General features: G+C 56.7%; 1 protein-coding gene across 2 annotated transcripts in view; it reads left to right on the top strand.

Moving 5' to 3' along the window:
* The window catches only part of MOGAT2 (monoacylglycerol O-acyltransferase 2), a 55,637-nt gene that overhangs the window by 7,913 nt on the left and 29,721 nt on the right, over positions 1–18,003 (top strand). Inside the window, exons 2-3 of one of the 2 annotated variants that reach the window (XM_073335032.1) lie at positions 9,261–9,458; positions 9,528–9,706. In XM_073335032.1, the coding sequence (XP_073191133.1) occupies positions 9,419–9,458; positions 9,528–9,706 (219 nt within the window). In that variant the 5' untranslated portion in view covers positions 9,261–9,418. The remainder of the gene's footprint in view (positions 1–9,260; positions 9,459–9,527; positions 9,707–18,003) is intronic. The other variant, XM_073335025.2, reaches the window with a different exon arrangement.

Here is an 18,003-nt window from a genome sequence, read left to right on the forward strand (position 1 = left end):
CCTTCCACTCCCCTCACCCTCTCCTCACTCCCCCTCCTCTCGAACCCCCCTTCCACTCCCCTCACCCTCTCCTCACTCCCCCTCCTCTCGAACCCCCCTTCCACTCCCCTCACCCTCTCCTCACTCCCCCTCCTCTCGAACCCCCCTTCCACTCCCCTCACCCTCTCCTCACTCCCCCTCCTCTCAAACCCTCCTTCCACTCCCCTCACCCACTCCTCACTCCCCCTCCTCTCGAACCCCCCTTCCACTCCCCTCACCCTCTCCTCACTCCCCCTCCTCTCAAACCCCCTTCCACTCCCCTCACCCACTCCTCACTCCCCCTCCTCTCGAACCCCCCTTCCACTCCCCTCACCCTCTCCTCACTCCCCCTCCTCTCGAACCCCCTCTTCCACTCCCTTCACCCACTCCTCACTCCCCCTCCTCTCGAACCCCCCTTCCACTCCCCTCACCCTCTCCTCACTCCCCCTCCTCTCGAACCCCCCTTCCACTCCCCTCACCCTCTCCTCACTCCCCCTCCTCTCGAACCCCCCTTCCACTCCCCTCACCCTCTCCTCACTCCCCCTCCTCTCGAACCCCCCTTCCACTCCCCTCACCCTCTCCTCACTCCCCCTCCTCTCAAACCCTCCTTCCACTCCCCTCACCCACTCCTCACTCCCCCTCCTCTCGAACCCCCCTTCCACTCCCCTCACCCTCTCCTCACTCCCCCTCCTCTCAAACCCCCTTCCACTCCCCTCACCCACTCCTCACTCCCCCTCCTCTCGAACCCCCCTTCCACTCCCCTCACCCTCTCCTCACTCCCCCTCCTCTCGAACCCCCTCTTCCACTCCCTTCACCCACTCCTCACTCCCCCTCCTCTCGAAACCACATCCACTCCCCTCACCCTCTCCTCACTCCCCCTCCTCTCAAACCCCCGCTTCCACTCCCCTCACCCTCTCCTCACTCCCCCTCCTCTCGAACCCCCGCTTCCACTCCCCTCACCCTCTCCTCACTCCCCCTTCTCTCGAACCCCCCTTCCACTCCCCTCACCCTCTCCTCACTCCCCCTCCTCTCGAAACCCCCCTTCCACTCCCCTCACCCACTCCTCACTCCCCCTTCTCTCAAACCCCCGCTTCCACTCCCCTCACCCTCTCCTCACTCCCCCTCCTCTCGAACCCCCATCCACTCCCCTCACCCTCTCCTCACTCCCCCTCCTCTCGAACCCCCCTTCCACTCCCCTCACCCTCTCCTCACTCCCCCTCCTCTCAAACCCCCGCTTCCACTCCCCTCACCCTCTCCTCACTCCCCCTCCTCTCGAAACCCCCTTCCACTCCCCTCACCCTCTCCTCACTCCCCCTCCTCTCGAACCCCCTCTTCCACTCCCTTCACCCACTCCTCACTCCCCCTCCTCTCGAAACCACATCCACTCCCCTCACCCTCTCCTCACTCCCCCTCCTCTCGAACCCCCCTTCCACTCCCCTCACCCTCTCCTCACTCCCCCTCCTCTCGAACCCTCCTTCCACTCCCCTCACCCTCTCCTCACTCCCCCTCCTCTCGAACCCCCCTTCCACTCCCCTCACCCTCTCCTCACTCCCCCTCCTCTCGAACCCCCTCTTCCACTCCCTTCACCCACTCCTCACTCCCCCTCCTCTCGAAACCACATCCACTCCCCTCACCCTCTCCTCACTCCCCCTCCTCTCAAACCCCCGCTTCCACTCCCCTCACCCTCTCCTCACTCCCCCTCCTCTCGAACCCCCCTTCCACTCCCCTCACCCTCTCCTCACTCCCCCTCCTCTCGAACCCTCCTTCCACTCCCCTCACCCTCTCCTCACTCCCCCTCCTCTCGAACCCCCGCTTCCACTCCCCTCACCCTCTCCTCACTCCCCCTCCTCTCGAACCCCCCTTCCACTCCCCTCACCCTCTCCTCACTCCCCTCCTCTCAAACCCCCGCTTCCACTCCCCTCACCCTCTCCTCACTCCCCCTCCTCTCGAACCCCCGCTTCCACTCCCCTCACCCTCTCCTCACTCCCCCTTCTCTCGAACCCCCCTTCCACTCCCCTCACCCTCTCCTCACTCCCCCTCCTCTCGAAACCCCCCTTCCACTCCCCTCACCCACTCCTCACTCCCCCTTCTCTCAAACCCCCGCTTCCACTCCCCTCACCCTCTCCTCACTCCCCCTCCTCTCGAACCCCCATCCACTCCCCTCACCCTCTCCTCACTCCCCCTCCTCTCGAACCCCCCTTCCACTCCCCTCACCCTCTCCTCACTCCCCCTCCTCTCAAACCCCCGCTTCCACTCCCCTCACCCTCTCCTCACTCCCCCTCCTCTCGAAACCCCCTTCCACTCCCCTCACCCTCTCCTCACTCCCCCTCCTCTCGAACCCCCTCTTCCACTCCCTTCACCCACTCCTCACTCCCCCTCCTCTCGAAACCACATCCACTCCCCTCACCCTCTCCTCACTCCCCCTCCTCTCAAACCCCCGCTTCCACTCCCCTCACCCTCTCCTCACTCCCCCTCCTCTCGAACCCCCCTTCCACTCCCCTCACCCTCTCCTCACTCCCCCTCCTCTCGAACCCCCCTTCCACTCCCCTCACCCTCTCCTCACTCCCCCTTCTCTCGAACCCCCCTTCCACTCCCCTCACCCTCTCCTCACTCCCCCTCCTCTCGAAACCCCCCTTCCACTCCCCTCACCCACTCCTCACTCCCCCTTCTCTCAAACCCCCGCTTCCACTCCCCTCACCCTCTCCTCACTCCCCCTCCTCTCGAACCCCCATCCACTCCCCTCACCCTCTCCTCACTCCCCCTCCTCTCGAACCCCCCTTCCACTCCCCTCACCCTCTCCTCACTCCCCCTCCTCTCAAACCCCCGCTTCCACTCCCCTCACCCTCTCCTCACTCCCCCTCCTCTCGAAACCCCCTTCCACTCCCCTCACCCTCTCCTCACTCCCCCTCCTCTCGAACCCCCTCTTCCACTCCCTTCACCCACTCCTAACTCCCCCTCCTCTCGAAACCACATCCACTCCCCTCACCCTCTCCTCACTCCCCATCCTCTCAAACCCCCGCTTCCACTCCCCTCACCCTCTCCTCACTCCCCCTCCTCTCGAACCCCCCTTCCACTCCCCTCACCCTCTCCTCACTCCCCCTCCTCTCGAACCCCCCTTCCACTCCCCTCACCCTCTCCTCACTCCCCCTCCTCTCGAACCCCCCTTCCACTCCCCTCACCCTCTCCTCACTCCCCCTCCTCTCGAACCCCCTCTTCCACTCCCTTCACCCACTCCTCACTCCCCCTCCTCTCGAAAACCACATCCACTCCCTCACCCTCTCCTCACTCCCCTCCTCTCAAACCCCCGCTTCCACTCCCCTCACCCTCTCCTCACTCCCCCTCCTCTCGAACCCCCCTTCCACTCCCTCACCCTCTCCTCACTCCCCCTCCTCTCGAACCCTCCTTCCACTCCCCTCACCTCTCCTCACTCCCCCTCCTCTCGAACCCCCGCTTCCACTCCCCTCACCCTCTCCTCACTCCCCCTCCTCTCGAACCCCCCTTCCACTCCCCTCACCCTCTCCTCACTCCCCCTCCTCTCAAACCCCCGCTTCCACTCCCCTCACCCTCTCCTCACTCCCCTCCTCTCGAACCCCCGCTTCCACTCCCCTCACCCTCTCCTCACTCCCCCTTCTCTCGAACCCCCCTTCCACTCCCCTCACCCTCTCCTCACTCCCCTCCTCTCGAAACCCCCTTCCACTCCCCTCACCCAATCCTCACTCCCCCTTCTCTCAAACCCCCGCTTCCACTCCCCTCACCCTCGTCCTCACTCCCCCTCCTCTCGAACCCCCATCCACTCCCCTCACCCTCTCCTCACTCCCCCTCCTCTCGAACCCCCCTTCCACTCCCCCTCACCCTCTCCTCACTCCCCCTCCTCTCAAACCCCCGCTTCACTCCCCTCACCCTCTCCTCACTCCCCCTCCTCTCGAAACCCCCTTCCACTCCCCTCACCCTCTCCTCACTCCCCCTCCTCTCGAACCCCCTCTTCCACTTCCTCACCCACTCCTCACTCCCCCCTCCTCTCGAAACCACATCCACTCCCCTCACCCTCTCCTCACTCCCCCTCCTCTCAAACCCCCGCTTCCACTCCCCTCACCCTCTCCTCACTCCCCCTCCTCTCGAACCCCCCTTCCACTCCCCTCACCCTCTCCTCACTCCCCCTCCTCTCGAACCCCCTTCCACTCCCCTCACCCTCTCCTCACTCCCCCTCCTCTCGAACCCCCCTTCCACTCCCCTCACCCTCTCCTCACTCCCCCCTCCTCTCGAACCCCCTCTTCCACTCCCTTCACCCACTCCTCACTCCCCCTCCTCTCGAAACCACATCCACTCCCCTCACCCTCTCCTCACTCCCCCTCCTCTCGAACCCCCATCCACTCCCCTCACCCTCTCCTCACTCCCCCTCCTCTCGAACCCCCCTTCCACTCCCCTCACCCTCTCCTCACTCCCCCTCCTCTCAAACCCCCGCTTCCACTCCCCTCACCCTCTCCTCACTCCCCCTCCTCTCGAAACCCCCTTCCACTCCCCTCACCCTCTCCTCACTCCCCCTCCTCTCGAACCCCCTCTTCCACTCCCTTCACCCACTCCTCACTCCCCCTCCTCTCGAAACCACATCCACTCCCCTCACCCTCTCCTCACTCCCCCTCCTCTCAAACCCCCGCTTCCACTCCCCTCACCCTCTCCTCACTCCCCCTCCTCTCGAACCCCCCTTCCACTCCCCTCACCCTCTCCTCACTCCCCCTCCTCTCGAACCCCCCTTCCACTCCCCTCACCCTCTCCTCACTCCCCCTCCTCTCGAACCCCCCTTCCACTCCCTCACCCTCTCCTCACTCCCCCTCCTCTCGAACCCCTCTTTCCACTCCCTTCACCCACTCCTCACTCCCCCTCCTCTCGAAACCACATCCACTCCCCTCACCCTCTCCTCACTCCCCCTCCTCTCAAACCCCCGCTTCCACTCCCCTCACCCTCTCCTCACTCCCCCTCCTCTCGAACCCCCCTTCCACTCCCCTCACCCTCTCCTCACTCCCCCTCCTCTCGAACCCCCTCTTCCACTCCCTTCACCCACTCCTCACTCCCCCTCCTCTCGAAACCACATCCACTCCCTCACCCTCTCCTCACTCCCCCTCCTCTCGAACCCCCGCTTCCACTCCCCTCACCCTCTCCTCACTCCCCCTCCTCTCGAACCCCCCTTCCACTCCCCTCACCCTCTCCTCACTCCCCCTCCTCTCAAACCCCCGCTTCCACTCCCCTCACCCTCTCCTCACTCCCCCCTCCTCTCGAAACCCCCTTCCACTCCCCTCACCCTCTCCTCACTCCCCCTCCTCTCGAACCCCCTCTTCCACTCCCTTCACCCACTCCTCACTCCCCCTCCTCTCGAAACCACATCCACTCCCCTCACCCTCTCCTCACTCCCCCTCCTCTCAAACCCCCGCTTCCACTCCCCTCACCCTCTCCTCACTCCCCCTCCTCTCGAACCCCCCTTCCACTCCCCTCACCCTCTCCTCACTCCGCCTCCTCTCGAACCCCATCCACTCCCCTCACCCTCTCCTCACTCCCCCTCCTCTCGAACCCCCCTTCCACTCCCCCTCACCCTCTCCTCACTCCCCCTCCTCTCAAACCCCCGCTTCCACTCCCTCACCCTCTCCTCACTCCCCCTCCTCTCGAAACCCCCTTCCACTCCCCTCACCCTCTCCTCACTCCCCCTCCTCTCGAACCCCCTCTTCCACTTCCTTCACCCACTCCTCACTCCCCCTCCTCTCGAAACCACATCCACTCCCCTCACCCTCTCCTCACTCCCCCTCTCTCGAACCCCCTCTTCCACTCCCCTCACCCTCTCCTCACTCCCCCTCCTCTCGAACCCCCCTTCCACTCCCCTCACCCTCTCCTCACTCCCCCTCCTCTCGAAACCCCCTTCCACTCCCCCTCACCCTCTCCTCACTCCCCCTCCTCTCGAACCCCCCTTCCACTCCCCTCACCCTCTCCTCACTCCCCCTCCTCTCGAACCCCCTCTTCCACTCCCCTCACCCTCTCCTCACTCCCCCTCCTCTCGAAACCACATCCACTCCCCTCACCCTCTCCTCACTCCCCCTCCTCTCGAACCCCCGCTTCCACTCCCCTCACCCTCTCCTCACTCCCCCTCCTCTCGAACCCCCCTTCCACTCCCCTCACCCTCTCCTCACTCCCCCTCCTCTCGAACCCTCCTTCCACTCCCCTCACCCTCTCCTCACTCCCCCTCCTCTCGAACCCCCGCTTCCACTCCCCTCACCCTCTCCTCACTCCCCCTCCTCTCGAACCCCCCTTCCACTCCCCTCACCCTCTCCTCACTCCCCCTCCTCTCGAACCCCCCTTCCACTCCCCTCACCCTCTCCTCACTCCCCCTCCTCTCGAACCCCCGTTTCCACTCCCCTCACCCTCTCCTCACTCCCCCTCCTCTCGAACCCCCGCTTCCACTCCCCTCACCCTCTCCTCACTCCCCCTCCTCTCGAACCCCCATCCACTCCCCTCACCCTCTCCTCACTCCCCCTCCTCTCGAACCCCCCCTTCCACTCCCCTCACCCTCTCCTCACTGCCCCTCCTCTCGAACCCCCCCTTCCACTCCCCTCACCCTCTCCTCACTCCCCCTCCTCTCGAACCCCCCTTCCACTCCCCTCACCCTCTCCTCACTCCCCCTCCTCTCGAACCCCCCTTCCACTCCCCTCACCCTCTCCTCACTCCCCCTCCTCTCGAACCCCCCTTCCACTCCCCTCACCCTCTCCTCACTCCCCCTCCTCTCGAACCCCCCTTCCACTCCCCTCACCCTCTCCTCACTCCCCCTCCTCTCGAACCCCCCTTCCACTCCCCTCACCCTCTCCTCACTCCCCCTCCTCTCGAACCCCCCCTTCCACTCCCCTCACCCTCTCCTCACTCCCCCTCCTCTCGAACCCCCCCTTCCACTCCCCTCACCCTCTCCTCACTCCCCCTCCTCTCGAACCCCCGCTTCCACTCCCCTCACCCTCTCCTCACTCCCCCTCCTCTCGAACCCCCCGCTTCCACTCCCCTCACCCTCTCCTCACTCCCCCTCCTCTTGAACCCCCGCTTCCACTCCCCTCACCCTCTCCTCACTCCCCCTCCTCTTGAAACCCCCCTTCCACTCCCCTCACCCTCTCCTCACTCCCCCTCCTCTCGAACCCCCCTTCCACTCCCCTCACCCTCTCCTCACTCCCCCTCCTCTCGAACCCCCCTTCCACTCCCCTCACCCTCTCCTCACTCCCCCTCCTCTCGAACCCCCGCTTTCACTCCCCTCACCCTCTCCTCACTCCCCCTCCTCTCGAATCCCCCTTCCACTCCCCTCACCCACTCCTCACTCCCCCTCCTCTCGAACCCCCCTTCCACTCCCCTCACCCTCTCCTCACTCCCCCTCCTCTCGAACCCCCCTTCCACTCCCCTCACCCTCTCCTCACTCCCCCTCCTCTCGAACCCTCCTTCCACTCCCCTCACCCACTCCTCTCTCCCCCTCCTCTTGAACCCCTCCATCCACTCCCCTCCCCACCACTCCCTCTCCCTCCTCTCGAACCCCCCTTCTACTCCCCTCACCCTCTCCTCACTCCCCCTCCTCTCGAACCCCCGCTTTCACTCCCCTCACCCTCTCCTCACTCCCCCTCCTCTCGAACCCCCCTTCCACTCCCCTCACCCACTCCTCACTCCCCCTCCTCTCGAACCCCCCTTCCACTCCCCTCACCCTCTCCTCACTCCCCCTCCTCTCGAAGCCCCTCTTCCACTCCCCTCACCCACTCCTCACTCCCCCTCCTCTCGAACCCCCCTTCCACTCCCCTCACCCTCTCCTCACTCCCCCTCCTCTCGAACCCCCGCTTCCACTCCCCTCACCCTCTCCTCACTCCCCCTCCTCTCGAACCCCCCTTCCACTCCCCTCACCCTCTCCTCACTCCCCCTCCTCTTGAACCCCTCCATCCACTCCCCTCCCCACCACTCCCTCTCCCTCCTCTCGAACCCCCCTTCCACTCCCCTCACCTCCCTCCCCCCTCGAATCCCCCCTTCCACTCCCTTCACCACCCCTCCCTCTCCCTCCTCTCGAACCCCCCCATCCACTCCCTTTGCCCACTCCTCCTCTGAGCCCCCCTTCCACTCCCCGTGTCTCCCTCCCCCTCCTTTGGAGCCCACCCTTCCACTCCCCTTCCCACTCCTCTCAACCCCCCTTCCCACTCACCTCAGCACCCCTCCTCTCAAACCCCCCTTCCACTCCCCTCACCTCCCTCCCCCCTCGAACCCCCCCTTCCACTCCCTTCACCACCCTCCCTCTCCCTCCTCTCTAACCCCCCTTCCCACTCCCCTCACCACCCTCCCTCTCCAACCCCCCTTCCCAGTCCCCTCACCACCCTCCCTCTCCCTCCTCTCTAACCCCCCTTCCCTCTCCCCTCACCACCCTCCCTCTCCAACCCCCCTTCCCAGTCCCCTCACCACCACCACTTCCACTCCCCTCCCCCCTCCTCTCAAACTCCCCCTTCCACTCCCCTTGCCGCCCCTCCCTCCCAGTCCTCTGCAACCCCCCTTCCACTCCCCTCCTCCTGCCCCCAGTATGCCCCTGCACCCCTTAAATCTGCCTCCTGATCCCCCTCACTCTCTCTATGCACCTTTCAGAGCATCTCCCTGATCCTCACAGTCCCTGTGTCCCGCCCACCCCCCAGATGGTTGGCAGCCATGTGGCCTGTGGGCCTGGTTTCATGTTCAGTGTCATGAGGGAGGTGGCAGTCAGCTTTATTAAGGGCAGCCCCCTTCCACATGCAGACAGACTGTAGGGGAGTGGCAGCTGTTAGGGACACATGGAATATTCAAAGGCTATTATATCAACTTCATAAATGTACGTATATCTGTGGGCTAGGGGTTGTATTCTAGCTCCATGGGGGAGCTGTAAGAGATTCCTGCATGAACTAAAAGTCACTTGGGGGACAGAGAAATTAATACAAATCCTTAGTCTGGAAACCAGGCTGGAGAACCCTCCCTGCCTGGGGGAAATTGCATAGACTGGTTTGACCTGGTTGGCGAAGCCTAGCAAGCAACGACTGAGAAGTGAGGACATTGAAACCTGCCAGGGGCTCCATGTGGCAGATGGGTATTGTCTAGTGAGCATGCAGACAGGCGGTTTTTTGTTTTTAAGGTATGTTCTTTCTGTAATGCTTTTGATCTGAATAAGTAGTATCTTGCCTTACAAATGCTAGCAAGTCACTGGTGAACTCTGTCATTGGCCCTACCAGAATTGCAGGTGCTGCCATAAAGTCAGGCCTTCTAATGGGATCACAGTGGATAGCAGCTAAATCCCTAGTCTACAGGGAAGGAATCCCAGAACTCTGCCCTGCAAAATGTGATGGGTAGAGGCCGGAGATCTGACTGAGGTGTCCTCAAGAAGGCAACAATGGCAGTCAGAGGCGCCTTGGAAGCCATGATATTTCTGAGTAAGTTCTTTCACCTCTTGACCCCAGCCGAGCCTGGTTTGCCCATTGATTGCCCTGTTTTTATCTCAGCACAGTGCTGCATAGTTCTCTTCATCGGCCTCTTCTTCACTCGTTTGTGGCTGGTCAGCGTCCTGTATGCAACATGGTGGCTTCTGGACTGGGACAAGCCAAGCAAAGGTGGGCGACGAATTCACTGCATCAGGAACAGCGTCATCTGGAGATACATGAGGGACTATTTCCCCGCCACTGTAAGTGCAACCAAAGGTAGGGTCTAATCCAGTTCCCACTGAAGTTTATGGGAAGGAACTCCCATTTTGTTCCATGGGCATTAGATCAGGCTCTTACAGCCCTGAAGAGGGGCCAAGGGATCCTAGCACTGGACCTAATAAGTCAGCACTAGATTTTACTGCTTTGTCTTTCACCGCCTGGAGGGAAGGGTGGGCTAGAGATTAGGGCAGAGGGTAGGAGACCTGGTGCTTGACCTTGTAATAGTTGTTTAGCCAGCATTTTCAGACCCACAGACCAAAATAAATCTGGCTTTAGATGCCTACCTCTTCAGTTTCACTACACCTTGGGAGGTAGGGAAATAGTCTCCCCATTTTCCATCCATGTGTGTTTAGATTCTTGTCCTGCACCCTCTGTGGTATCTGAGCACTTTTAAGGAAGCTGAAGAACCAGGGACACTAAGTGAAGTTACACAGCCAGTCAGGAGCTGAGATTGGACTTAAACTCAAGAGTTCCCGGCTCCTAGGTCCTGTTCTTAGAGCAATTTACAGACAAGTAGCTGGCTGGAAATTAACTGGCTTGAAGTCGAGACTGTAGCCCCCAGCTGCAGGGCCGGGTGTACATTTTAAATCCTAACTGGCGCTTTGTTTTACTGTTGGCTATACAGCACCCTGAGTGCACATGACACAAGGCGCATGTGCAGAACCCATGAGAGGGCTGGCTTCAAAGTGCTTGCAGTTTCCAGGCATAAGCTGTGCAGTACAAAGCCATAGGCGCTGACTCTGTGGGTGATCCGGGGCTGGAGCACCCATGGGGAAAAATTAGTGGGTGCTCTGCACCCACCGGCAGCTCCCTGCCCCACCCCAGCTCACCTCCACCTCCCCCCGAGTGTGCCGCCGAGTCCTGCTTCTCCCTGCTCCCTCCCAGCGCTTGTGCTGCGAAACAGCTGTTTCACGCAGCAAGCGCTGGGAGGGAGGGGGGAAGAGGAGGAGGAATGTGGCGCGCTCGGGGAAGAGGCAGGGCCGAGACGGGGATTTGGGGAGGGATCCAATAGGGGCAGGGAGGGGGCGGAGTCAGGGCTGGGCCAGGGGCTGGGCCAGGGGAGGGGTGAGCACCCACTGGTGCCAAGGAAAGTTGGCGCCTGTGTACAAAGCAACGTATTATGGAGAGTCAGGGATCCTGCCATGGAGTGAGACCAAACTAGGCTGGAGTCTGAGAATCTTTAGGTCAGGTCACAAGACCTGCCTCTTCAAGAGCTGCTTGGGTGCGGGGGAGAAGCTGACAAAACCCCCCAATCAATGCTCTTAAGAACCAAAGCCAGAGCCTCCAGAAGTCCACTACTACAGGCCTCGCCATGCCAGCCTGTTAGCCTGGGAGGCAGACAGATACTACTGCTAAGTACAATAGAGAAGATTGACCCGGTGAGGATCCTACAGGCAGAACACTTCAAACAGGTGGGCTGTCAGGAGCTCAGAGAGGGAGGGCCATGGGGCAAACGTTAACCAGGAAGGCGTTTTCCATAGATTCCAAAGCCAAAAGGGACCAGTGTGATCATCGAATCGGATCTCCTGGCCAAAGGACTTCCCTGAATTAGAATCTACCTTTTAGAAAGACATCCAATATTGAATTTTAAAAAACGTTGCCAGTGACGGAGAATCCGCCACAACCCTTGGCAAGCTGTTCCAGTGGTTAACGACCTTCACTGTTCAAAAACTGCCCCTTATTTCTAGTCGGAGGTTGTCTAGCATCAGCTTCCAGCCACTGGTTCTCGTTACACCATTGTCTGCTAGACTGAAGAGCCCTCTACCGCCAAGTTTTTGTTCCCCCTTTAGGTACTTACAGGCTGATCAAGTCACCCCTTAACCTTCTCTTTGATAAATGAATCACTATAAAGATACGGTTTGCAATCCTTTAATCGTTCTTGTGGCCCTTCTCTGAACCCTCTCCCATTTATCAACATCCTTCTTGAACTGTGGACACCAGAACTGGACACAGGATTCCCAGTGCCCTTATGACCTCCCTAACTTGCGATTCCCCTGGTTATATATCCAAGGATTGCATTGGCCTGTTGGCCACAGAGTCACACTGGGAGCTCATGTTCAGCTGGTTAGATACCTAGCATTTTGTGGTTGTTGTGAATAGGGTGGCATGAAAGGCAGCACAGAGTTGGGAGTGGATGAAGGGGGCGCAGGGAGAGAAGAGTCAGCAGAGAAGGGACAAAGGGACCAGCAGAGAAGTCTTCAGGACAGGGATATAGAGAAGGTACAGAATGGGTGTAGTGGGGCTGCCATCCTTCTAAGGCTTCATGGGGGAAGTGAAACTTGATCTCCAGTGTCTTTGAATGAAAGATACCCTGAGTTATTAAAAGAACTGGGGATACCCTTGGGCAACAATGGTGGAAGTGTGTTCTGCTATACATGAGCCTGTCATACATGGACGTTGGCTACTGGCATTCAGATACCACACCCCTCTGACAGCAATGGTGAGCAGCCCTGCTTTGGGTCTACAAGGAATATTGCTCTGCAAGAGCATGTATTTAGTGCACTTCTTAAGTGCCAAGGATATGCACACCGCTGCTGCTGCTTCCTGTGAGGGAAGTGAAAGGGAAGTGCAGCGCTGCAAGTAATAAGAATAAATCGGTGCAGAGATTAGGGGTGGGCAGAAGACAACCCAGAGTCTCTGTTTGGCCAGAACTCACTGATGGGTTTTGATTTGGAGCCAGTGGGGGAAAAAGGTGGATGCTTGTGTAACACCTGCTTCATTTGGGACGTCTGCTTTTAAATAATCCGTGCAGTCCTGGAGTTACAAGATGCAGCCTGTGGCCATCCTCATCTTTTAGGCCTCAACTCAGCAAAGCACTTTAGCACAGGGTTTAGAGCACAGTCCATACTTTCCCGAGTCAGTGCATCCTTAAGGAGGTGCAGCCCATGGAGACGACAGATCCCAGCCAGTACCGCTCATTTTCCTCCGAGCAGCCTTAGAATGAGTCTGCAGGCAGCTGATGGCAAATACGTGCAGGTGTTTGGGGTTCGGGGGCCTTGCTATTCCTACAGCAACAGAATACAGCCGGCTATCCTACCAAGCTGCCCCTCGTCCAGACTTGCACGTGAGTGCCAGAGAGGTACTTTATGGGTTTGTAGGCACATTTGGTTTTTTTCAGTGTTTTTAAAATATTCCAGAATGCAGGACACCATCTGGCATTCCAGCATTTTCCAGGGAATGAAGTCCCCCAATTCCCCCCTCCCCCTACTCCACCAACCCTTATTTTAATGGTTGCTTCCTTCCAGATGCCCCACTGTTGCTCGGCTAGGTGCCGGCACTTGTCATTCGTGTACATTAGTTAATTAAGCCAGCCAGCTTTGCAGAGTGTTATTTGCACATGTGTCAGGGTTGAGTAATATTTTGTAGGCAAGTGAAATCTCATTTGTTTTTTCATTATCATCATCATGACAGCAACAAGGGAGGGGGATGGGTTGCCTGGGCTGCTTCAAAAAAGTGACAATTTTACAAGGCTGTATGAAGCCTTCAGAGCACAATGCGATAGGAAATCTGCAGTTCTTGCTTATCTGTGAAATGGGGATAATGAAGTACAGCGGGACTAACCTGTAGTCATCAGCGAGCCAGAAGTAGATCCAAAAATAAGTTCTTCAAGTCTCAATTTACAGTCCCCTGCTCTAACTACTGGACACTTTCCTGTGAGCTTGTATCATTTTTCCCAACAATTCTTTAACAGACCAACCTCCACTCCTCGTTAAGTCCTATCAACACGACTAAAGTGGTAAGAGAATTACTTATTATTTGCACTTCAGTAATATCTAGGGGCCCTAGCCAGGGATCAGGGCCCCATTGTGCTAGGCCTGGTATAAACAAGAATAAAAAGACAATCTCTGCTTTGGAGAGCAGCCAGTCTCCTTGAGCCCCATTCCAGCAGAGCCGCATCTGGCTCTAAACACTAGACCAAAGAGTTTTTAAGAGTCCCCATTGCAAAGGGCTACTGGATCTCCCCTGCATGCTGCTGGACTACAGCAGCCATACTAATTTTTAAGACATAACATTTTAAGCTTTTCTGAAATTGCTCTCCTGATGCCCATTGTACTTTACATTTCTCCTGGGTGCAGTGATCAAAACTAACAATGCCTTTGAATCTGAGTGCCCAGTGGCACTGTAGACGTTAGGGATCCCTCTGTGATAAGGAAGGAGCAGAGGCTGCAAGAGAGATATTTATGCTGTGGACAAGGAACAGTCACTGCTGCAGAGCTCTGGACTGGGAAGGATTAATATTGTCAACAATAATACTTGAGCACGGCTACATAAATGCTGTTGTTAAAATGCTGTACAGACAGTAGCTGATTGAATCTCACAAGACCCCCATGTAATAGGCAATTATCCATCACCAAGTGGGGAAACTGAGGCACTGAGGAGCTGAGTCACTTTACAGTCACATAAGGAGTCAGTATCAGAGTTTGATTTGGAATGCAAGAATTCCCAGTAAAGGGCCATGAAATATTTGCATCACTTCTGGGCTCAAGGTCCAATGCCTTCCACAAACAGGGACAGAAGGGAGACTTGTGTCACTGAAGTCAGAGTCATACCAAGGGCAAGTCTGGGTCAGCACATTCACAAAGCTACTAGATTTGCAAGTCCCCTTCCTCCCTCCTGGCAAGCCACCCGCCCTCACCAAGGGCCCACTGAAATCAACAAGAGTCTTTCCATTGATTTCAGCAGGCATTTGGTCCGGCCCCCAAGAGCTCCAAGTTCTCTCCCACCATCTAAGAGCAAGTCCCTGGAACAGGGTGGCGTGCCTCTTTACAGGCCAGAGGCCAGCCCTTCCTACCACACCCAGGCTGGGGTGTGGTGTTTAATGAATAGAACCAGCTGGGTATGGTGGAACTGCTTCTCTCTAGGGTGACCATCTGTCCCATTTTTAAAGGGACAGTTCCATTATTTGGGACTTTTTCTTATATTGGCGCCTATTACCCCCAACCCTCTGTCCTGTTTTTTCACAGTTGCTATCTGGTAACCCTACCTATGAAGAACAGCAGGGAGCTGCAGAGAGGGGGATTATCAGGGAGGAACAAGCAGTGTCACTGGCTGCTGGGAGCCAGCAGGCAAGACTAAGTTTTCAGGGAAGAGGCTCCAGGCAGGGAAGGTGTGGGAGACCCCCCCCAGCAGGAAGACAGGGAGCAGGGACTTGAGAACTTTTATTCTGAATGGTTTGTCAGGTTAATAAATCTACCCATGGGGAGGGGTGTTGCTGAAGCTAAGTGAGTGTGTGATGTTTTAAAGGGGCTATGAAGAGGGGAAACTGAGGCAGAGCTTGCAGTGCTACCCCCGGCCATGAGGGGGCACTCAGGAAGTAGCCAGCCTGTTCAGTCTCCAAATCTTCCTTTCCCGCCCCTACCTTTAGATGGCCCTGAGAGGTCCCTGGTCCGGTTGTGGGGGGAGGGATTGGCTGGTGATCCCTGTGGGAGGAAGAGGAAAATATCCTGTGGAGTTCAACAAACAGAAAAGCTTAACTCCTGTTGAATATACAGGTTCATAAATTATAAAGCCAGAAGGGACCACAGGGATCATCTGCTCTGCCCACCTGTCTAACACAGGTCTGAGAACTTCCCTAGGAAAAGCATCCAGAACAGATCTTTTAGAACCACATCCAATCTTGATTTAAAAATTGTCACTGGTAGAGATTCCACACCAGCCCTTGGCCGCCTGTTCCGATGGTCAGTCACATTCACTGCTAAAAGCACTGCAGCTTCTTTCTAGTCCGCCCCTGTCCAGCCGCTGGACCGTGTTATGCCTTTCTCTGCTGATGGAAGAATCCTGTATTATCAAATTTCCATTCCCTACACATAGATATGTACAGACTGCTCAAGTCACCCTTTACCCTTCGCTTTGCTGAGCTCATACAGTGAGCTCCTTAAGTCCAAGGCACGTTTTCCAACCCTGTCATCGTTTTCACGCTCCTTCTCTGAGCCCTCTCCAATTTTGAAACATCCGTCATGAACTACAGACACCAGAATGGAGCACGGCATTCCAGTAGCGGGTCTCATCAGTGCCAACACAGAAGTAATATAACCTCCCTATTCCTACATGAGATTCCCTATGTATACTGCCAAGGATCACATTAGCCCTTTTGGCCACAGCATCGCACTGGGAGCTCATGTTCACCTTATCATCTACCATTACCCCTTTCTCTCCTCCCTCTTCCCTCCCCAAATCTTTTTTTCGGAGTTATTGCTTCTAGGAAGGAGGCCACCATCCTGTAAGTATGGTTAGTGTACATACGGCCCAGAGTTTAACAGGGATTACCAATGGAGTTCCACAGAAATTGGATCTCTCAATCCTTACAGACAACAGGACATGCTAACTTGTCTATAAAGTGTTTTTAAGACAGCGCTGTAGCAGCAACTTACCTTTTCTTCACTATAACACAGCTGCTACTTCAGTTTCCCTTTCGAGGCTGGGAAGGTTAGCGCTCCAGCCAAGCCCAACAGTTCCTCTTCCAAAATAAGTAAGAATCCAAGCCCAGTGCAGGGGCGCACCACTCCCATTTTAGGAGTGCTTTGACACTGGACTTTGGTCCACAGCCTTTTGGTGGAGAACTACAAGGAGCTCCCATTCACTCCAGGTCTCTCTAGTTTTCTAGAGCAAGACACCACTCATCTTCCAGAGCCCCTTTGACTGTCTACTTAGGCCTCTTCCCAGGCTCCTTGCATAGAGAAATTCAGCAGTCAGTCCCACTCCCTTCAGGTAGGAGATCCCAAAATAAATCTTGTCTCTTCGTTGACTAATGTCTCACCCCAATTTAAAAGACAGCTCTTATATATCCCTGCCCCCTTTTCCAAGGATGCATCACTGCCCAGACTAAAACTCCCATAGTCCCTCTGAACTACAAGTCCCAGAATGCCTTGGCTCTGAGCTGAATCAGGAACAGGAACAGTGCTTGACCTTGAACCCCTCTTTAAGGGCCAGCTCACTCTGTGGCACTATCCTATAGAATCCTACAGCAGAGAAACACAGTTATATTAAATCCTATTACATGGCTTAAAAAAGCCTATTAAGTTCTACAGGATTTTTCTGTAAGGCACAGTGGCACAAGTTACCCATCTCTACATGGAGATAACTACTTCCCACACTAAGGACTTGTAATGATTAAATTAACTAATCTGGAAGATGCCATATAATTCCAAAGCATCATGACTTGCTGTACAGGTCATCAGCTGAATCTGAACCCAAGACCTTCTGCACAGGCCTCTACCACTTGAGCTAAGGGGCTAACTCCATTAGCTGGTAGCAGCAATAGGCTGTTATCCTCTAGTGAGCCAGCAACGAGTAGAGAGTGGGACACACACTGTGCTAAGATGGGTTAGGCTTGCTGCATTTGATTTCTGCCTCACCTGTTGACACACAGTCAGCAAGCATCAGACAGAAGTACCTTTGGCACCTCAGAGACTAACAAATTTATTTGAGCATAAGCTTTCGTGGGCTAAAACCCACTTCATCGGATCCATGCAGTGGAAAATACATTAGGAAGAGAGATATATATACACAGAGAACATGAAACAATGGGTGTTACCATGCACACTAAACCTTAATTGATCACTCTCCTTATAGTGTGCATGGCAACACCCATTGTTTCATGTTCTCTGTGTACATATATCTATCTTCCTACTGTACTTTCCTCTGCATGCATCTGATGAAGTGAGCTGTAGCCCACAAAAGCTTATGCCCAAATAAATTTGTTAGTCTCTAAGGCACCACAAGTACTTCTCATTCTTTTTGCTGATACAGACTAACACGGCTACTGCTCTGAAACCTGTCACCTAATGACAGGATCCCTGGGGCTTTAATAAAAGCACCACATACCCCAGGAGAGTTGGCAACACTGCATTTACACCAGGGCAAACTGGGTGCAAGCTTCTGTTTCCACAATCATTTGGGGCACTGTTTTCTATCTGTGCCAGCAATGAAGCCTGGATCGTCCCCGTGAGATCCGTGTCTGGAACTCCCCACTCACATGTGGATGAGGGACTCAGCCACTTCATGGCATCAGCCCCCCACCCAACTCTCACCTTCCAGAGGCCTCTCCTGGATCCAGATTTCCTGCTGGGAGAGGGGGCTGGAGATTGGCTGAAATGGGGCACACTGTGTCCGACCCCAAACAGGAGGGTCAGGTCAGAAACCAGCGTTGTGGAGAGACTGGCTGTCTGGTATGTGGAGTGTACCAGGGGGATGCCAGGGAGGAATTCCAGCAGCAGCAGGGCAGAGTAGGACACACCCCGAGGAAGAATCCTGACCTCCCACAAGGAGATCTCACTTC

This window comes from Lepidochelys kempii, chromosome 1 (assembly GCF_965140285.1).
Source record: "Lepidochelys kempii isolate rLepKem1 chromosome 1, rLepKem1.hap1, whole genome shotgun sequence".
NCBI classification, from domain to species: domain Eukaryota; kingdom Metazoa; phylum Chordata; order Testudines; family Cheloniidae; genus Lepidochelys; species Lepidochelys kempii.